Source organism: Gobius niger (genome assembly GCF_951799975.1).
Source record: "Gobius niger genome assembly, chromosome: 12".
Lineage (NCBI taxonomy): Eukaryota > Metazoa > Chordata > Actinopteri > Gobiiformes > Gobiidae > Gobius > Gobius niger.
Genome location: NC_136863.1, coordinates 17,706,034 through 17,722,641, shown reverse-complemented (window position 1 = coordinate 17,722,641; position 16,608 = coordinate 17,706,034). Strand labels below are relative to the sequence as shown.

At 42.0% G+C, this 16,608-nt stretch overlaps 1 protein-coding gene across 1 annotated transcript; it reads left to right on the top strand.

Moving 5' to 3' along the window:
• Positions 1-2,584: 2,584 nt before the first annotated feature.
• snrkb (SNF related kinase b) lies at positions 2,585-16,147 on the top strand. Its single transcript, XM_079567916.1, has 4 exons — positions 2,585-2,907; positions 3,381-3,775; positions 11,328-11,469; positions 13,960-16,147. Exons 1-4 carry the CDS (start codon positions 2,672-2,674, stop codon positions 14,870-14,872), a joined length of 1,686 nt encoding a protein of 561 aa, XP_079424042.1. The 5' UTR covers positions 2,585-2,671; the 3' UTR covers positions 14,873-16,147.
• Positions 16,148-16,608: the final 461 nt, after the last annotated feature.

Below are 16,608 nucleotides of genomic sequence, written 5' to 3'. Positions count from 1 at the left end.
CTCCTAAGAGAAAAAGCACTTTTTTTATAATGCACTTTTTTACTGAGCATTTGCAAACTAATTTATGGTCTGAGGTGATGAGTAATGTATGTAATAACTTTATTTTAACCCTAGAACACTTTTGCCGAACACTATTTGCTTCTCTCTCCTACGGCTGTTTGTGCGCCATGTCCCTGAGCCTTCACCAGGGAAGTCTCACATATCCCAGGAATTTTCCAGTAATTGTGGAGCATTTTTATATTTTCATGATGCTTTTCTTTCATTTTATTGGACATGACACAGTTTAATATGAAAGAACGCAACTGAAATGTGTCATGTATTGTCATGTTTTGATAGATTTTGATGACAAGTACTTTTTATCGGGTGTATTATCTCTTGGGATTCGTTAATGCCGTGTGTTGTGCACCACTAGAGGGAGCCAATCATCAGTTTTCGTTTGGCCGCTGTTCGACACTGCGAAGATGAGATCATCCTATGCAGTTCATCTTTTAACAAAAGATCGACGCCAATAAATCCATTACTAATTCATAAAAGCACTTTAAAAAAAATAATAAAAAATAGCAGTAATTAGAGGGTTAATTGCATTGGATTTTGCATTACCCTTGAAGTATTTTTGATTATTCTGATTACCATTGTCATTGTTCCCTTACAAACTATCCTTGGCTAGACTGGACAAAAAAAATACATAGGCTAGTTGATAGATTTGATACTGAAAAACATGCACTTTCTCTGGTGTCACCAACGAAAACATGTTTTGTCTCTGTTAATGCACAGACCAGGACACTCAAATCCTCCTACCTCGATGAACACGAACTAAAATAGGCAAAGCAGGAGGTGGACTGGTGCTCTTATCTGGCAACAGACCACCAAAGCACCGTGCTTCTCTTTCATGCACAGATCAGAACACCTAAAACATGCTTACACAAAAATAATGGGACTGATGCTAATATTTATGATATTAATAACCAGAACACCAGCAGAACACATGAAGACAATGTAAATATAGTGAAATTGTGTTTTTGTTTTGTTGTTAAACGTTTGTTACTTAAATAAAGGAGAAAAATGTCAATGTGAGTTTACTATTGATTCCATATTTATTCTGCCTAAATTAGCCTTGTGCTCGGCCACATTCTTCTCTCTTGTTTTCCATAAACAATAGAGCCAACTTAGGCGAGTTACATAATTGTTGGACTTCCGAATCCTTTATTCTGCCCAGTCCTCTGTGAGCGCGAGAGGAATGTGTTGACGTCAGAAGGAAGCTGAACGCGCGCACCTGTGTACACTAGGACGAGAGCGCGCCCCAGTGAGCGCTCATGCTCGTGCGCGGCGCTCTGACAGGAGCCTATGGAGAGGAGTGGGCAGAGTGAGCAGCGGCAGTAGTGAGGCGCTTGGACGAGAGGAAAGTACAGCTCACATGGGCCGCGAACATGGAGCCGACACACGCACAAACCTTCAGCGCCGCGCAAAGCTGATGCGTCAATGAGGGACCGTGGACCGTCAACCACACACCGCAGCCTCGGGACGAATATTTCACAACGATGGTAAGTGAACAGAGACGTGTGCTGCCCGGTAGCTCCAACCAGCGGCATCGTCCTCATGTGGCGCTGTTGTGGCCGCTGTTGTTGCGTGTTTTGAGATGTTTCGCGGCCCAGGGGATAGACGTGTATGCGTTATATGTGCCAACTCTGGACTGCAGCAGAGTACAACAGCTGGCCTCAACTCAGTGTAGCAGCCGATGGCAAGTGGCTACAGTATGCAGGATGTAAAGTAGTGTATGTAAGTGCGCACATAACAGGCCTGGTTTAGTAAAGCAATGAGTGGATTTGTCATCCTTATAGCCATAACCAAAGAGACTACAGCCTACCTATTCTGCACATGTATAGTTCCAGGGGCGTGACTGGACGCTATTTTAACATCGATATCCTTCAGGTGGAGGCAAGAACAATGTCAAAGCACAATTTGACAGTTTGTCTTATTTGCTTTTGCACATGCATGTGTCTGCGGCATCTTAAAACAACTGTCCCTTTGACCCATAGTGGAGTAACACTGGAAAGAAACATCTTCTTTTCATAACTGCCTTTAGTCGTTATCGATAACTACTGTATGGTTGAACCTGGGCTCAACACAAAGTCTTGGAGCTGTTGTTGACAAAAGCAGGACTTATAAATATGTGATGATTGAAGATACAGTGACATCATCAGCTCTAGAGCCCCCTTTGACCCTTTTAGCCAAACTAATGAACACTCACTCACATGCACACTCTCTAACATACATTATGGTGTCCCGTTACAATATTGATCCATGCCCCATTTGTGCTGGATGGGTGTTATTTGAGATATGGGCCAAGCAGCATCTTTGGTTATGGACGATAAAGGAATATTCTTTTCTGCAGCGGTTTCATCTGTAAACATCAATGTCACTTACACAATATTAGATTTTATAATACCGCTCTCCTGCGCTAGTTTTGTGTTTTTGGTTCATATAGTGCTGCTGACCTCAACTAAAGCCATTTTCCCTTAAGCCCCAAACGTTTATCTGAGTCATTTTGATCTCATTGTGCTGCCCTTCTTTGTTCACAGACACCTCCCCAGCCGTGACGAGCACCTTTACACAACAACTTTCCTGCATTTATCCCTCTCTGCGTGTCCTGCCGACCAGCACCTCTCCCAAAATGGACAGTCCAGAAGCCATGATTCCTGCGCAAGAGGGAGGATTCAGTACTAAGACGGTCTCGGGACGCTTGGACCTCAGAGGACTGTACCAATTGGGGAGAACTTTGGGCAGGGGTCACTTTGCGATCGTCAAACTGGCTCGCCATGTCAGCACTGGTCAGTTGGTGGCTATCAAGATTATTGACAAGACTAAACTTGATGTTATGGCAACAAGCCATCTCCTGCAGGAAGTGAGGTAAATGCAAATTATTATATCAGCCTTTACTCAGCATTTCTATCACATGTTTCATCAAGTTTGTCGAGTCATTTGAGGTAAAAATAGAACAGCACCGCGCTGTCTGATATTATGCTGCGTTCAAAAGTGTCTTTATTTTTGGTCTTCAACAAGCTCACATGATGAGAGTTATCTTGATGTTCCGTGGACATAAATAACCTCTCTTGTACAGAAACTTTGTTGTTGTTTAGGCCATGGTAGGAAGGTTTGAGGTTGATCCTGTGCCGCGTGGGGTCTCTAGGCGTGGAGTTTGCATGTTCCCCGTATCTGTGTGGGTTTCATTTAAAACTCTCCTGAAAACGACATTCTCAATTGGTTAAATAAAGGTTAAAACATGCTCAAATATATTACCAATGTTACACTGTTAGATTGCTGTCTACTTCCAGCCTGTTTTTAAGTCTCTGCTAATCAGTAATTTTTGAACCTGACTTTAGGTGCATGAGGCGGGTGCAGCATCCCAACGTGGTTCGTCTGTATGAGGTCATCGACACCCCGAGCAGCTTGTACCTGGTGATGGAGCTTGCAGAAGGGGGCGACCTGTACGACTACATCCTTCGACATGACGGAGGGGTGGCGGAGGGTACCGCCAAGCGCCACTTTGCTCAGATCGTCCGCGCCGTGTCATACTGCCACCAGCTCCACGTGGTGCACCGTGACCTCAAACCGGAGAATGTGGTCTTCTTCCCTCAGCAGGGCGCCGTCAAACTCACAGACTTTGGCTTCAGCAACTTGTTCCAGCCCGGGACCATGCTGGCCACGAGCTGCGGCTCCCTGGCCTACTCCGCTCCAGAGATACTGCTGGGAGAGGAGTACGATGCGCCCGCTGTAGGTCAGTACTCGCAGCACATTGTATTGTTTGTTCGTTGAATGATGATCAGTTTACAAACATATCTGGTGGAGTTGAGTAGAGTTTTAGTATAGCTTTTGCATCTGACTCAAAAGCTATACCGACTATAATTGTAAATCAGCCAATATTTCTGTGACTTAAAGGAAAGATGTAGAGGTATATTTGAAGCAGTATTCAGGCAGGGGCGTGTCCAAGGGGTGGCCCGGATAAACATAGGCCACCCCTTGAATCTGTACCAAGTTCAATTAACCTAATATTTGGAAATAACCTATAAATATGCAAACAAGTTTACTAGATTGCTGAAAATGAAGTGTAATACAACTCAAGCTGTTCTTAAAGGGGTTAGATGCAAGTTGGCCATTTTATACTCACTACTGCCACCTCAGGTCATACTTGTAACTACTTTTTGAGTGACAGTGCAGGTATTTTAGAGGCTCATTCGACACATTAGGACATTGCTGGAACATGTACGGGGAGGAAAGTACATCATTTTAACATTTCTAAACTCTGTATTGTCCCTGATGCCACCATTGAACAACACAGTGGCCTCCAAATGAAAAAGTCTCGCCCCTGCACTTAGGATACAGTATCACATTTAAACTCTACCCAACTTTATTGCTTGACACTTTCTGAGTTAGACACCCTGCCTTAAGGATAGAATTCGGTGAATTTTCTCCCAAAGCTGATTGTTTGTGTGTCACTGCCTATCTGTTGACCTTGCAGCGTAGTCTCCCTCTGTTTGTGTATTCATGCCGTTGTATCCTCTCTATCTGTGGCCCTGCGTGTGCGTTTGTGCGACGGATTAGTGCGTAGTAGTGAATCTGGGTCAGTCTCGGCACTCGGTCAGTCGTGCGCCAACTGGGCACGTTGTGCATTTGAGCCAAACTGCAGCACTTCCCCGTACTCACTGCATCGCAAGCACTTTCTCTGAGAGTGTGTATGTGTGCATTGTTGAGACAGAGATGGATAACAGTAAGAGAAAATCCCATGCATCAGTATTATCCACTGTAGAGGCTGCAGAGCTGAGGCAGAGGGAGTGAAGTGTGGGACACAATGGGCCCTGCAGTATTCTAAGAAAAACACACAATACGCTGATTATATGTTCAGAGACACGCTATGACTGATCTGAGAAGCTGCCAATCCTATCAAAGAGGTTTACAGCAGAGGAATTAGTGCTTAATTATAAATGCACCAAGTCTACAGCTCACGTCAAGACGAAAGGGCTGTAGTATTCAGAGGAACATGTTGTCAAATATCCTGCCTGCAGTTTCTTTATTGTATTATCTAGCCGTGTGTTATTGAAATCATACATTTATTTTCCATTGGTAAATACTCCATATTGATGACCCTACATTAATCCTTAATACTTGCACTACACTAGGCTACTTCATATTAAACAAAAGAAGACCCTTTCTATTGCTTTCAGTCATAGCTGTACCTTAGGAAGTTCATTAAAGTTTAGATCTGTGGTGTATCCCATTCATTGGCCCTGAACACAACAGCCTCTATAGAATCCTGAATGTAGGTTTTATACATTGTAATAATCAACATATCATATGAATAAACAGAGTGGGTATGAAAACTTCCTTTAGATGTTTGAGTTAATTACATGTAGGAAAACATGTGTAATTACTGTTACCTTTGGTGGAGTTCACTCTTCTGCTTCTGCGTCGCTCTCTAATCAGTTTGTGCAGAGTCTGTGCTTGCTTTTCGGATAGCCTCAGCTAGGTTTGCGAACTGTTACATTGGAGTTGTGAAAAAATGCTTTCCGAGGTACAAAAGGTTAAGAACCTCTGGTCTAAGTCTTGCTGTTCATCTGCCGTCCCTGTAGTGCTGTCTGTTGAATTTGAGTAATGCTTATTGTCCATCTCGTTCAGTTGAGTGATTTTCTTTCTTTTACTCAAGTAAATCCAGAGGTGTGGGTTCAGTGTAGGCCTGTCACGATAACAAATTTGAAGTTCGATATATTGAGGCAGGAAACTGTCGCGATAAATGATATTATTGACTCTAACGATACTAGAGACTGTCAACTCTCAGGCATAAAAATGACAGTAAACCTTTGTTTTAAAAGGGCATCATAATATCCTAAAACACCACACAAGGTGCAATAAACATGAACTATAATGTAACTCAATTTGCTTCAAAAATAGGGGGGAAATGCTACTACATGTACAGACAATAAATATTGAACCCAAAAATATATCGTTTATCTGTTATTTATTGAAGGATAAGTCGATATAGTAATTATCGTGACAGCCCTAGTTCAGTGCCTTCCGTCTTCCCATGATAGTCCACGCTTTGGCTGAGCTTCCATTTCCCCACGTCTTACAACACCCTTAACATTTTTTCCCAAGTTTATACTGACCACATGAATGGAGCACTAATCCCTCACTAGTTTATTCATCTGCCATCACAACCCCTCAGTTGACTTCTCAATAAGGAAACTCATTCCTCCTCCGTCTGTGTTATAAATAGACCAGGATAAACTCGCATGCCTCCAGATCTCCAGCGTGACTTACGAGCTCCGCCACTTCCCTTATACATGTTCCCCCTTTTCAGTGTCCACTCCCTTCAAGTGTCCTCTCCTTGTCGTGTCCTTTCTGTGTTGTATCCTCTCCCTGTAGTGTCCTTCGCCTCATATCCTCTCTGTGCACTCTTCTCCTACAGTGTCCCGTGTAGTATCCCCTCTGTAGTGTCCACAGTGTGGTGTCGCACAATGTCCTGTCTATGTGTTGTGTCCCCTGAGACAGTTTCCTGCTTCACTGCAGATCAAGTGCTCTTTTTCTCCGGCAGTGAGTCATAGCTCGACCTACTATCAGGATTATATCATCATGACGGCACAATGCATCTCCATCACTAACCGGTTCATTTAGATAAAAGCTATAACATGCAAACGCTAAAGGGGCCCAAATATGGCTGAGAACAACTAATCGATTAATCAACGACTAATCTATTATTGAAATAGTCGACAACTATTTTAGTAATTGTTTTCTGGTTCACAAAGATTCAAATAGAGCAAAAATGACATTAAAATGTAGTATTTTTGATGAAAACCTACTTTGTTTTTATAGTTAGGGTCTGCAGTGTTTTGTACATTGTAAATTTCATAAATATCTGTGTGTGTCTCATCCAATTGATCCGAGTGCATTGTTTTCAAGTGCTTTAGTGTCGTAGTAAAGTGAAACATTTGAAAAAACACACATCGGCTTTGATCGGCCTTTTTTTTTACTAGACAAAAAGTGTGGAAAAAGAGCCAAAATTTGAGTAGCTAAATGTGTCGGCTTCATCACAATCAGCTAAAAGACGTAAGACCGTACTATCACTGCTCTCTGATAAGGTCAAAGGTTATGTCATCTCGGGAACTCAGGCATCAAAATTATCTCCCAGTTTCCCAGTAAAAAATACGAGATGAGGTGGCGTTCGGGTGCAATTTTCTACTCAGCAAGTGGTAGCCTATTAACCATAATAACGAGAGCACATGAAAGCAGCATCAGATTTTATTTCCTATGTCCTGGCCTTGGTTATCAGTTGTTCCTCTAGTAATCAGTAATCAACAAATATAAAAGTTCAAGTTCTTATCGGGTGTTAAAATACAAAACCAATATAGTGCTTTCAGTTAAATTTAGATGATTTGTCTTTATATGACGAAGGTGTCCCTGCCCTTGGTCATGTTCTTTCTGCACTTACTTTGATGACTTGGCCACCTGACTTGAAAACCTGTTTTTACGGTTTCCCTCTCAGCCCTGTTCTTGTGTGTTTGTTTGATGATAATCATATGATTGGGAGAAGAAGGTCCACAGGCATCTTGACTCGGACAACGATAAACACACAGTAGTGCACAGTTACATAAGAGATACTTGGGCTTTATTACTGTTTTCTGCTAATGTCAGGCTTCACACTAGCTTCACAGAAAGGCTGTCTTTATTTATGCTATCATTAAGTCCCAATAGAGCGTATGCTTGACATGGAAGCGCTTATGGCACGCTTGATAATTCTCTGTGACATAAGAAGGGTGGAGGTCGCATTCTGGGAAAGGATGTGGTGAAGAACTTCTGCATTTCTCTGGGTGTGTGAAGCTTTCCGGTGTTCTCATCAAGCTGTGTTAAAGCAACCTGTTTGGTTACATGACTCCCCCAAGGTTATGTTTTGTCTGTCACTGCAAAGATAAAAGAGAACTCTAAAAGCTATGCGTTTGCTTATGTTCGGGTAAATGCCGTCATAGTAATTCAGATGATTTGAACATAAAGCTGATTTGGTTACAAACAATGAAAGAGGGAGGAAGACAATGCATTTTATGCAGTTTAAGCAGCATCCCAGTTCTTCACATGGAGTTTATGAGCATGTGTAACAACTTTTTAGGGAGCAAAGTGCTGCTTTACTGTCACGGTGATACTAACAATGACTTCAGCTATTGCTTTGCACTCTTTGTCTATGAGTCAATAAGGGCAAAAAATGAGTCAGTCTTTGTAACAGCTCTTTGGAAATTAATCTAAAGCAGAATCTCTCATTAAGGAGCTATAAACCCCATCACTACAGTCAGAGCTGTGCCATTTAGATGCAAAACTTGGCGTCTACCTTTTTGTGACCCAGTGCTACCTCTCTGTTTGTAGAGTGAGTTCTGTTGACACAGTATATATTTGTGCTTCATCCAGTTATAACAGTCGAGAGCAACAATACCCAGATGCTTCAACTGTCCCGGACAGTTTCATATCAGCCTTGAAGGTCGTGTTCCCAGCATACACAGTAGAGCTACTTTGTGGGAACTTTGCCTTATTTTCAAGCACAATACGAAACTATTGTGTCTTCTTGAAATGTGTTAAAACACCAGAGCAGCACATGCAACAAAATGTGTGACCGAATGTGGCTGAACATTCGTGCGTACTCTGTGTTGTGATGTCAGCAAGACTCTAATGCACACTGGGAAAGTGTAATATTACTCAGTGAGTAGAGAAAAGTACACTCCCAAGCACTCAGTACAGACTTCTCCTGTTGCATAATACTTCTGCTGACACAGTGAGCGTGCGTGTGAGCGTGCTGGTCATGGTCCGGTCAAAAAAGGCTTTGTTTAGACCGCCACTGTTATAAGGGACAAAGATTTACATTTTTCCTCAAGTGCAGGGATGAATGCACGGGCACCCTCTTCTCACTGAGGAGCTGTAGGAAAAGTTTACGTTCTGTCAGAAGATAAAACGTTTGTCAAACAATGAAAGACAATAAAGGACGGGATATGAAATGACAGTATAACATTTAAAAGTAGGGAGTAGGGATGCATCGATCCGATACCGGTATCAGATAATGGAGCCAATGCTGAAAAAAATCCGATATCGAGTATCGGCTACAAATATATGATACTGAACCGATACCAGTTTTAGCTCTCTGCGTTAAAAACACAATTTAACGCACTTAAATCTAATTGAATATGGGCTTGCTGTATGTCATTTTGACCATTTTGAAGCTCAGAACCTGGTGAATCCAATCACTGAGTTAGTTTGAACCTCCGCCAATGTATTTTTGATCGCCCTGCAAAAATGCCGCGGCTAGCAACATGCTAAAGCTAGCGGGAGCGTGCTAATGCTAACAAAAACTTATCAAGGTTGGGTCAGAAGCTATGATAGAAATACCTAAAGAAGCCTAATAAAAAATCGGCCACTGCTGAAGCCAAGTGTTTGTATTTAGTTTAAGAAATAACTGATCAAACATATTTGTAATGATCCGATCACTTCATGTGAGTTGTTTATATTAATGTAATGTCATTTACCCAAGGATATTTAGCGTAGAAAAGTCCAGTTATCCTTGTTGAATGTTTATCCAAGAGTTTATCAATAGACATAATAGATAATTGATCTGTAACATCATCAGAATAAAATTTAAGACTTTATTAGTCTTAAAATGGAGAAAAGAGTCAGTTCAGTTTTTCACTCAGAGAAAGCCACTTTAAAGAATTGGTGTTGGCAAATATCGGTAACGGCAGATACTCAAACCCCAGTATCTTTAACAATAGCAAAAAGCTGGATCGGTGCATCTCTATTTAAAAGTGATCTGACCCTTGTGACAATCTGCAGATTCAGTCACAACCGGTCTTTTCCGTTTGATCTCTGCTCAAGTGCAGATACTTCTGTCCCCAAAGGCTTTCTACATTTTAACAGAACCTTGATGAGTCACATTGATTATAGCCTTGGTGAAACACAAGCCGAAAGATATATATATTTTCTCTTAATTCACCAAATGATTGAGTTTTCTGCTGTTATTTATGTAAAAGCAGCTGTTTAGAAATACCACATAAATAGGTTTAGATTCTGGAAGCTTTGTTTATGCACACATAAGTATCCGCTCTTCTTCCCATTTGACCGTCTTGAGGCTAACTCCAAACTAACTCGATGCTGTGTTTAATCAGCCCTGGGACTGAGGTAGAGCGCACCTGCTGCTGCTGAATTATTAAAGCCAGCATTATAGGAACTTCACATGATACAAAGTGAAGCGAAGTTTCACATAGTCTCATCAGAAAGGCTTAATGTGTTTTGGTTTGAATGACGAGCAGGGCCGCACAATAAAAAAAAGTTAAATTATTATTGAGTCATGGGCTCTTCACTGTTACACCATGAAGAGAATCGTTTTGTGGTTGGACCAAAGTGAGAAGGACATGGTGAGAAAAGCAGCGCGCTACTGCAAGCCCAGTGTTTATTATAGCTCGCAGCACTTTCCTCTCTGCAGTTTGTTTCCTTCAAGCAGACTATGCTTCTGTCCCGGGCTGTCTGTCTGTCCATCTGCAGAGGGGACAGAGGGGGAAGGAAGGGAAGGGCTTTAAAAAGAACACTGTGTCAAAACCACAAAGGGTCAAGAGCAACCAACCCTGTCTGTGTGGACCGGACGCTGCTCTCACACAGCCGCATTCCTCAATCTCATGAACTGGAGCTTGACCTTAATGTACAATGTAAAGCAGAACTGCTGTGATCAGTGAAGGGAAGCCTGCTTTATGACACACCGAAACAAAATAAAAGAATAAAGTCAGATGAGATGTGGGGAAAAGACTTTATTGTCACAGGTTGGAATGGGAAAAAATGGAAAACAAATCTAAAAGTTCTGCACCAAATGTGGAATGGTTATCGATAACTCAATTAAGTTTTCCTCAAGCATCTCATTTGCTCTTGATGTAATTTAAAATGACCAGCAGCTGATTATGAAATGACCAGCAACTGTAAAAGACAAAGATGTTGGTTCTTATGTCAACAAACAATATCACAAGATGCAGTAAATGTATCTTTTTTTTCTTTTCTCACCTCCACAATTTATTTCCTTTGACATTTTAAAAACAAATACTGTTCCTCTATATAGGACCTCTTTTAAACGCTTTGTAGTGGTAATTCATTGCAAAAATAGCATTGTCTCGATTTTGTCTCGCGCTGTTCTTATATCATGAAGTGAAGTAAAGTCTATTTTAAGTCTAAAATGATACCAATATCTCCTTATCAGTGTCCAGAGTAGCTGTGACTGTTTAAAGAGATTATTTTAAGTGTCTTGTTGTTGTGTGTCGCAGATATCTGGTCTCTGGGTGTGATCCTGTTCATGCTCGTGTGTGGAGTGCCTCCTTTCCACGAAACCAACGACAGCGAGACTCTGGTGATGATCCTGGACTGTCGATACCGGGTGCCAGAGCACGTCTCGGAGCCCTGCAAACAGTGAGTGCACACACACACACACACACATATGATCTTGTACTGCTATCTTAGTGAGGACACTCATAGACATAAAGTATTACCCAGACCCTGACCCTGAAACCCTAAGCCCCTAACCATAACCTTAATCCTAACCCTAACCCTAGTCTTAACCCAATTCTAACCCTAACCCTAAAACCACATCCTGACCCTCAAACAGTCCTTCAAATAAGTGAAGGCCACCCAAAATGTCCTCACTTTCCAAAAATGTCCTCACTCTGTTGGTTAAAAACTCAAACTGGTCCTCACAATGTCATAAGTACAAGAACACACACACACGCACACACACGCACGCGCACACACACACACACACACACACACACATGCACTCAGGACAGTTATATAACTCAATGTATACAATATAAACACTGGGCTGCTCTGCTTCATTCCATACTTGCCCGCGTATGTGGTAGTGTTATTGTACGTGACTGTACAAATACACAGAGTTTCAAGGCTGTGAGAGTGAAGGTTGGAGAATCTGGTCTAAAAATATTTATTCATTTCAGCTAATTAGGGTTTAATTACTTTTAGATTTAATAATTATGCTGCAACTCAGACAGACAGAAATACCTTAACGGGGAGGGAAAACGAAAAAGCTTTATATAAACTTGAGGAAAACGACTAATATCTACATTTATTGAAAATCTTAGTTGGGTGAATGTGAATAAAAAACTGTCCCACATGTTTGTTGCTGCGCTGAAAGGCGATGGCTCCAACCAAAGAACATTGAAAGTGCATAAGTTTGCCGTGGCTCGGTCTGCTGTTCTGCCGTGTGCTCTCCAGAGATTTAATGCGGTGGATGTGGGGGGGGTGACCGGATCTGCTGACCGGAAAATTCTCTCATTAGTCTGCGTTTCACTGGATAATTTGTGTGTCCTATTTATTTCAGAGACGAATGCGGCGGTGTGAAGTCAATGCATACAATATACTCAGGCCGCCTTTAAATTACACGTCACGCTGTCGATCGCCCTCTGCCACTGACGATGCTCGTGTTACCTAATGCCGCTCTACTTCAGGTCACACGTACCTGTGTTTTTGCACTTAACCTCCACTCCTTGCACTTCTTATCGAAACCATATTGTGACGCCACACTGCAGCAGAGTAAACATCACCACTTGGTTTGAGCAGAATAACAAATGCACAAGTGCTGAGGGTTTGTCTCCCATTTTAATACCATTCCTTATATGTACTGTACATATAGATCAAGTAGGTTCAGGCTGACAGACGAACACAGCTGTCATTCAGTCTGTTTTATTGTGCATCAGCTTCTGTGGGACATTTTGATATTGTCACTTAAAGATGTGATCTTAATTGGTCTGTAGTAAACCTTATATGGAAAAGCTTTGGAGGTCTGTTGGGACAAATACAATGACTAAACAAATAAACGACTAGATGAAACCCACGCCATGAACAGCGGCCCTAAATATCTGCATCTATTCAATGTACCACCTGCTGTCCCTGGCCGATACATACCTGTTCACAGATAAGCACAAAGAGCAGAAAGTGCAAACTCTGGCCCTTTTACTGAGCCAAAACCTTTAAAAAAAATGGGATTGGCTTTTTCTATATTTGACATGTTTCTTTTGGCACTGATTTTTATAGCTGGCTAGGCACAGCTGGCTTCCTCTTCAGCAGTGGTTCTGAAACCTTTGCCATTTCGTGCCTGCTAAGGAACAGTTTAACGCTCCCTGGTCGATACCACGTCACATTCAGACTGAATGAGGCAAACATGACTAAGCTAGGTTTAAAATAATTACATGAAGAAAGTAGCTCTGAATGAGGATTAATCCAAAAGAGGACAAAAACAGGATTAAAATTGATCTATATTAAACAAAGCTCAAGAAAACATGGGCTTCATTTATATCTTTCTCTATATTCCACATTGCAGACCATGAATCCTATTAGATAATGGTTAAGTGAGACTAAACCATCCACTTTGTAATTGTGTCAGTTTAGTACAATAGGTGCTCCCTCAGACTGCGTGTGTGTGTAATACAGCAGCTGGGTGCTATTGTAGGACTTGGTGAATGGACGTCTTTATGCTCTTATTTTTTACTTATTTTTCCTCTGCAGTCTGAACGTAATAGGCCTAAATAGACTCTGCGGTCTGTTCATTATCCCAGAGTGCACACGCATCTACCACATCTGACGCAGCAGCTGTCATATGACTTAGCCCCTGGTCACATGGAGGAGAAAACAGAGCAGAAGATGTTCCAAGCTACTTTGCATTTAAAGCTACATTGTGAAACATTCCAGGTTATATGTTAATGTTGCCACAGGGACAACTTAACAAACAAAAATCTAAAAAATCAGATGCATACGACTTTGACTAAGAAGAACATCAATAATGAGCAGAACGATGTTTTGAAAAACCCCATTGTAGCGTCAAGTTTCTGTGAACTAATATTGGAAAATAGTGACACAAAAATAATAACGCTACTGTGTTTTTTCTAGTCTAATTTCCAGGATGTTGCAGAAGGATCCTACAAGTCGTGCAGCCCTCGAGGAGATTGAGACTCATGATTGGCTGCAGGGGCTGGACGATGCGCTGCTGACCCCTGAGGCCCCTCCATCCTGGCTGTCCGGGGCGCTCTCTCCCAGCTCCCCTCACTCGGCTCCAGAGTGCGGAGACCTGCTCGCTGCTAAGCAAACCAATCACACACCTTTCCCTGGACCATGGCAGCCCAGTCTGAACGTTACCCTGAGGACTGCCCCAACAGAGGAGCCCTCAGCCTCAAAGAGTGTCCCAGCACTGCAGCAGATCTGCGAGGAGGAAGAGGAGGAGGAGGAGGATGAGGAGGATGAGGACGAGGACTCCACAGAACAGGGTCAGAGTTCACTGCAGCTTTTAACTCAAACAGAGGAGAACGTCAGTCATGAAGAGGCGCAAACAGAGGCAGGTTTAACAGCTCAAACAATGGAGGAGCAGGAGGTTCAGGCTGTGGACAAGGACTTTGTGATTTCTGAGCAGCCCATGAGTTCGCCAGATGACGATGCTCCTTGTTCTGTTTATAAGACAGACTCTGTCAGTCCACAATGTGAGGAGCCAAACAATAACACCAATAAACCTCCTGCCTCGGTCCCCTCTGCTCCTGCTGTATCCTCTGCACCCAGCCTGGACTCCACAGACTCATGTACAGCCGAGCAGGGACGAGACAAGAGCACAGAGGAGCTCTCTGCCCACAATGCACTGCAGAACCCAGACATTGCTCCTCGGGCAGACACAGCTAAACGTCACAGTTTAAAACTGCGGGAAAGAATTTTCCAGTTTCCTCTGTGCGAGAAAGCCCTGGCTTTTAATCTACCAGCTCAAAACAAGTCCAAAATCCTCCCAATGGCTCAGTACAACTGCTGCCGAGTGCTGTAGAGAGTGAAGGGCATGCACCAAACAGTGTGCAGCTTCATACAACAGAGCTGATTCAAAGACAAGCACATAGCACATTTGGAGGAAACTCATCATTTGCTGGTGTACAAAAGCTCCTCACATGTACCACTGGGCCACAGCCCAATCAAGCTTAGCATGAAAAACTCAAGGAAAACAAAGAAAATGCTCAAACGTTGAGACTTGGAACATCAAGTATTTTAGTAAAATAAGCTACTGTCCTTTTTGTTCAAAAGGTGCCTAACTGGGATTGTTTGCGACCATGTTTAGCTCTAACTTTATAGCTGTAGAACACTGCAAGTCAGTCTGCTCTAGCGCTAGATGCTTTTTAAAGTGTATAAATATTTAACATGTGTATGTATAAAACAACCAGCTTCAGCTACAGAGTAGCACCTGATTCATTCCTTTTGCACAACTTGCTCCTTGTGGTGTATGGAAGTTCCTACTGTAATATAAGCTCTTATTGAAAAGACGGAGACTGTTACATGATGCTGATAGATCATATGCTAAAGCCACGACTGTCATGTTTTTACTCACATTTGTCTGTGTCGGACCTTTTGCTTCTATGCGACTGTACTGTATAGACTACACAGATTATTGAGTATTGGCAGGGCATTCACTCTGCTAAGTGACTGAAGTTTGGGTATGAATATATCAGAAGTATATTGTTCATGTTTAATAATTTGACAAATTATTGCATTTCTAAACTTGAGAAATGTGACGTGCATGTTCTTTGAAACACTGTTATTTATCACAACATACCTCTGTGTCTTGGATTTGTCAGGACTAAGCTCTAAGTGTATTTTTGTGGTAACTCACAGAATGGAGATTTGCACAAAGCTGCTGCCATAAACCAGCTGCACCGGCTTCAATGGACTGACCAAATAGCTGAAGGGAGTTGTAGTTCTTTTTATTTCCAGTGCTTGTGTTTCTATATTTTTACACACTCACTGAAATGAGATATAAGTTTAAGTGTATGAAAGCCAAAGTATTGCTGTATGTCAGCTGCTTTGACAGAACTGCATACAAATGATATTTTAGCTTGAGACCTGTGACCAGCTGGTCAACACCAACAGAAGGAAGATGTCATGTGGCAAACTGTTGACAAGGTTCATAATCTGATCAATGCTCCTGTGATTGCAGCCCATCTCCCCCTGTGCCCATCGACCTGCTCTGTAACCACACACTCTCGTACCCCCTTCATCTGGGCCTTGGACCTATTTTTTCTGAATTTATTTATTAAAGGGGTTATAAAATTCACACTGTGTGTTATGGTATTTTGTGCTCATATACATCACAGACACAACTTTATTTTCATGGCTTTTACATTCACAGGTTTATTCAGCAACACAGCCAATGTATTATTATAGCCACTAAAGCAGTGGCTATAATAATACATTGGCTGGGGCAGAGGATACAACTCATATTATACTTGTGTCCATGTCTTGACAAGAAGCTACTTATGGTTGTAGAGCCTGGTACTGACAAACACAAATAACACATCAGTGTGGATGTGCACAGCAAAGTCGAGCATTAGTCGCAGTAACATTATGTTGGGGCATTTTGACATTTTCTTGAGGTGTAAAACAGTAAAGCTGCCATTCTTGAGAGCCACACAGTTCAACTCATTCATATATTATTCATAATGTAAAATACAAAGCACACTGTCATTATTCTTTGGTTTCTACAATACTTTCCTTACTGTAATAATTACAATACCT

Coding starts and splice junctions, on each gene's coding strand:
- snrkb (XM_079567916.1), top strand. CDS start 2,672: ATGGACAGTCCAGAAGCCATGATTCCTGCGCAAGAGGGAGGATTCAGT. Junction 2,908..3,380: donor CATCTCCTGCAGGAAGTGAG/GTAAATGCAAAT, acceptor ACCTGACTTTAG/GTGCATGAGGCGGGTGCAGC. Junction 11,470..13,959: donor GTCTCGGAGCCCTGCAAACA/GTGAGTGCACAC, acceptor TGTTTTTTCTAG/TCTAATTTCCAGGATGTTGC.